The following is a 3,962-nucleotide window of genomic DNA, read 5'->3' as shown; positions in this document are numbered from 1 at the left end:
GTTGCTCATCAGATATAATTCAAAACCATAACTAAATAACAAAGGATTAAACCTAGTATCTCATTAATGATACAGAAAACGTTGCAATAAATCTATTATGAATAAACGCTTTCTAAAATGATATAAGGATACCCAGCTTAAGATAAAGTTCTAGCAGTTAACATATATGCGATTTACCAAAGTGCGCCAAAATAGTTTCCAGTATCTCACATATTTTATTTCTATTAATCAAATAAGCTTCTTATCTCCAACAAAAATGAAGCCAGATGTAGAGCATTGTATATATTGTATATATCGCACACTTTGCAGATATTATCCTGTCTATAATTTATATGTAATTTTATTGTATTTGTCTGTTTCAGGAAGTAAATTTAATTGCTGCAAAATTACTGCAGAATCTGATAAACCAGATGGGAATCGCTCTTACCTTTATTGTCCGGGGGTGAGTTCTTGTGCTGCTTCCAAAGTCCCCTGAAAACGGACCCCATTCATCAAGTAAACTACGCAGTTCAGGACTTTCCATATCCACAATTCTAAAGGCTGTTATGTTTGTTTTTCCGTACTTAAAGTCTTGAAGGTCGACTGTATGTACGTCCTAAGCACACAAAAGTAACATCAATTTATATGGTACTAATTTGTTGTAATCTAATTTGAAAAACCATTATCATTGTGAAGACATGATTTATTTCTATAATAGAAGCGTCACTCATATTTATAATAGGGATCTTAATACATCTACACTTATAGAATTTAGAGATTAGTTATAGAAAGTTATAAAACTTTATTTATATATATAACTGTTTTCCATGCGTGTCCTTCAGAATAACGAAATTGATAATTTGGGACTTGGTTAATAAAAAACTGCCACTCGGTGGCCTTGCAGTAAGCTTAAAGGCTTATACCACTAAAATGGGCGCAGTGCAGACAACCCGTTATGTAGCTTGTTTTGTTAATTTGTCTTGTGATTAAGCACAAAACTACACAATGGGCTGTCTGTAATCTGCTCATCGCTGGTATCGAAACCCACTTTTTAATGTTATAAGCCCTCAGACTTACTCCTGAGCCTCCAAGGGGGCCCGTTATGTAGCTTTGTGCTTAAAGAGAAATACAAATACAACATTAAAAAACAAATATATATATTTAGTGTTTTGTGTTCCTGTCTATTTAGTGGGTTTTTGCCATTAATAGTTCTAAACAAGTAGAGGTGGTAAAGTTAGGTGGAATTACTATATTAATCTTAATTTAAAAAACTAACTCTATCTTTAGATTAACCACTGTTGTTATTATATTAAAGCAAGAAACGACTTTCAACTGGTTGTAGTATACCGAAAGTCATATATTAATTTAATCTATTCATTCAAAAAAAAGATCACCCCCCCCCCCCCCCCACCCCCGATGGGTAAGTCTGAAGGCAAACGAAAGATTATGAAGTATAATTTTTGGGGATTAAAAAAGGATGAGGTTACTAGATGGAATTTTTAGAATCATAAAGAAAAGGAGTAAAAACGTATTCATCTTATTAATATTGCCATCATCAATGTCTTTTGAAAATACAGTTCTAAATATCATTGCTTTTCTCATCTGAATTTATTTTATTCGAATTTCATAACCTGATATTTTCTTGGCATAATATTTGATGAAGGAAAGACGATATAATGCTTTTACGTGAATTTTGTAAATTATAAACACACACGTGAACAAATGTACAATATGCTTGAAACAAATGATGTCACTATGTTTATAATGAAATTGAGGGTTATTTCGAAAAGTCTGGTGCTACATGTGGCATTGATAAATAATTTACCTTCAAGAAAATTCATATAGATAATAGGTCAGAATTAAGCAAAGTAACTTTAGATCATAAATTAAATATATACCACTGTTTTAAGAATAGTAAATAGAGTAATAAAGTCCAATGGTTTGATTTTTGTTAAGAAAATTGCGGATGTGTTTCCAGTTAAATATTATTATTTCAGAAGTTTAGTCATTTCCTCTCAGAAAACACAATTAAACATTATTATTTCAGAAGTTTAGTCATTTCCTCTCAGGAAACACAATTAAACATTATTATTTCCGAAGTTTAGTCATTTCCTCTCAGGAAACACAATTAAACATTATTATTTCAGAAGATTAGTCATTTCCTCTCAGGAAACACAATTAAACATTATTATTTCCGAAATTTAGTCATTTCCTCCCAGGAAACACAATTAAACATTATTATTTCAGAAGTTTAGTCATTTCCTCTCAGGAAACACAATTTCTCTTGTCTTTAAACTTACTTCTAGTATGTACAAAAAATAAAAGAGTATATAGAGAAGTCAGAACGATCACACATAACTTCGTAACATGCATTTCTATTCCTTCTTATACACCTAGAGTCGCTTTACGATGAAAACAATAACCTACTTGGTTGGCTTGCTGATGAAGTATGGCAAAAGAATAACAACTATACCAGTTGTATGTGTTTCGTGGCTTTGTTTGTTGTTGTTCAAGCTACTAGACTTACCAAAGAGGTGATCAAATAGCTGTGTTTCTCTGTCATCATACCGACTTGCTGAGCCTGAAAAAGTTGAATTTGTAACAGCAAACTAAGAGAAATATAACAATACATAATAGTGGCAGTGTTGAAACCGTTAAAATTATAGTACTGATCTAATATTTATCGGGTTGTCTTATTTTTCACACGCGTTTGTAACTTGAATATAAACGAAAATTTTTAGCCCTAAAAATAATTGAACTAAATAATGATTTATTTGTTTTTACACGTCACAATATATTCAAGTTCTTCAAATATACGAAAATAATATTATTATTTTAATACATATAACATAATATAATTGTACATACCGTTCTTAAGCACGTAAGGGTCATTCCTGACGTATATAATACATATTGTTCCGAATACTTCTATAATTTTAACTCCTTCTGGCAGACGTTTTTGTTTTTAATTTAAACGAAATTAAGCAAGCATTATTCTTTGTTATATCCTGTCGTCATTCCACCAGAGACCGTTCAGCAATATGAGAAGAATGATTTCTATAGTATTGGTTTGGTCCAATTTATTACAATATTTTAGTATTCGGATATTGAGATACATCTTATTTTTAGTTGTTTGACTCGGTATTGTCATATATTACAAAATTGCCAGAAGGAGTTAAAATTATAGAAGTATTCGGAACAATATGTATTATATACGTCAGGAATGACCCTTACGTGCTTAAGAACGGTATGTACGTTTTCTCGTTTCACATCCAATACAATCCTGTTGTCGCCAGCACTTTTTATTTTCCAGAATAGGTCTCTGTATGGCTCTCCTGGTTTAAACTGGTAGAGATGTAATCGCCATCCATTTTTTTGAGCTTCTTTGAAGAAATCTTGTAAACGTATGACTCCTGTCACATTCGAGGGGAAAAAAAAAGTATTCAAATATATTCTTAACTTTGTTTAATGTTCATAAAGCGTACAAAAGTTATTGTATGCATTTACTTTTTGATTCTGTAAATATTTCTGAGCGGAAATAGAATAGAAAACAAAATTGAAATGCGAGTGAGCTTTATAAGACATAATACGTGTGTGAGATGTATTATAATACAATAGTGTTTGATTGATAAGGTTTTCTGATTAAGAGGATTATCATTATCGATGTTAAATTTCTTCGGAAATTCTCTTCGGCTTTTTTGCTCGAAATTATTTGATGTACGTTTTTCATTAATATCACGATTTGCAAAAATATATATGTACATCTCATATTTTATACAGCAGAATCAAAATTACAAAACAGCATGGAGTGAATGTGGGTAATATACACCTGGAAAAAAGTTAAGCACCCCCAAATATTTTTCAGGATTGCTTATGGAAAATAAGGTTTAATTTTCATGATGTTGAGCAATGTTCATAATTTCAAACATAATTAAAAGGATGTGAGCGTTCAGGTGTGACATTTAAATCAGGCGCGTTTTTTT

General features: G+C 31.1%; 1 protein-coding gene across 1 annotated transcript in view; it reads right to left on the bottom strand.

Moving 5' to 3' along the window:
* Window positions 1-427: 427 nt before the first annotated feature.
* Window positions 428-3,962, bottom strand: part of LOC106460752 (glutamate receptor ionotropic, kainate 1-like) — a gene marked incomplete at its 3' end in the record, with an annotated part of 52,805 nt that continues 49,270 nt past the window's right edge. Inside the window, exons 4-6 of the mRNA XM_013920486.2 lie at window positions 3,214-3,392; window positions 2,507-2,560; window positions 428-595 (exon numbers count right to left, since the gene is read on the bottom strand). Coding sequence (XP_013775940.1) covers window positions 428-595; window positions 2,507-2,560; window positions 3,214-3,392 — 401 coding nt within the window. The remainder of the gene's footprint in view (window positions 596-2,506; window positions 2,561-3,213; window positions 3,393-3,962) is intronic.

The sequence above is a fragment of the Limulus polyphemus genome, unplaced genomic scaffold (genome assembly GCF_000517525.1).
Source record: "Limulus polyphemus unplaced genomic scaffold, Limulus_polyphemus-2.1.2 Scaffold828, whole genome shotgun sequence".
Lineage (NCBI taxonomy): Eukaryota > Metazoa > Arthropoda > Merostomata > Xiphosura > Limulidae > Limulus > Limulus polyphemus.
The sequence above is the reverse complement of the archived record's forward strand: the minus strand, read 5'-3'. Positions and strand labels throughout refer to the sequence as shown.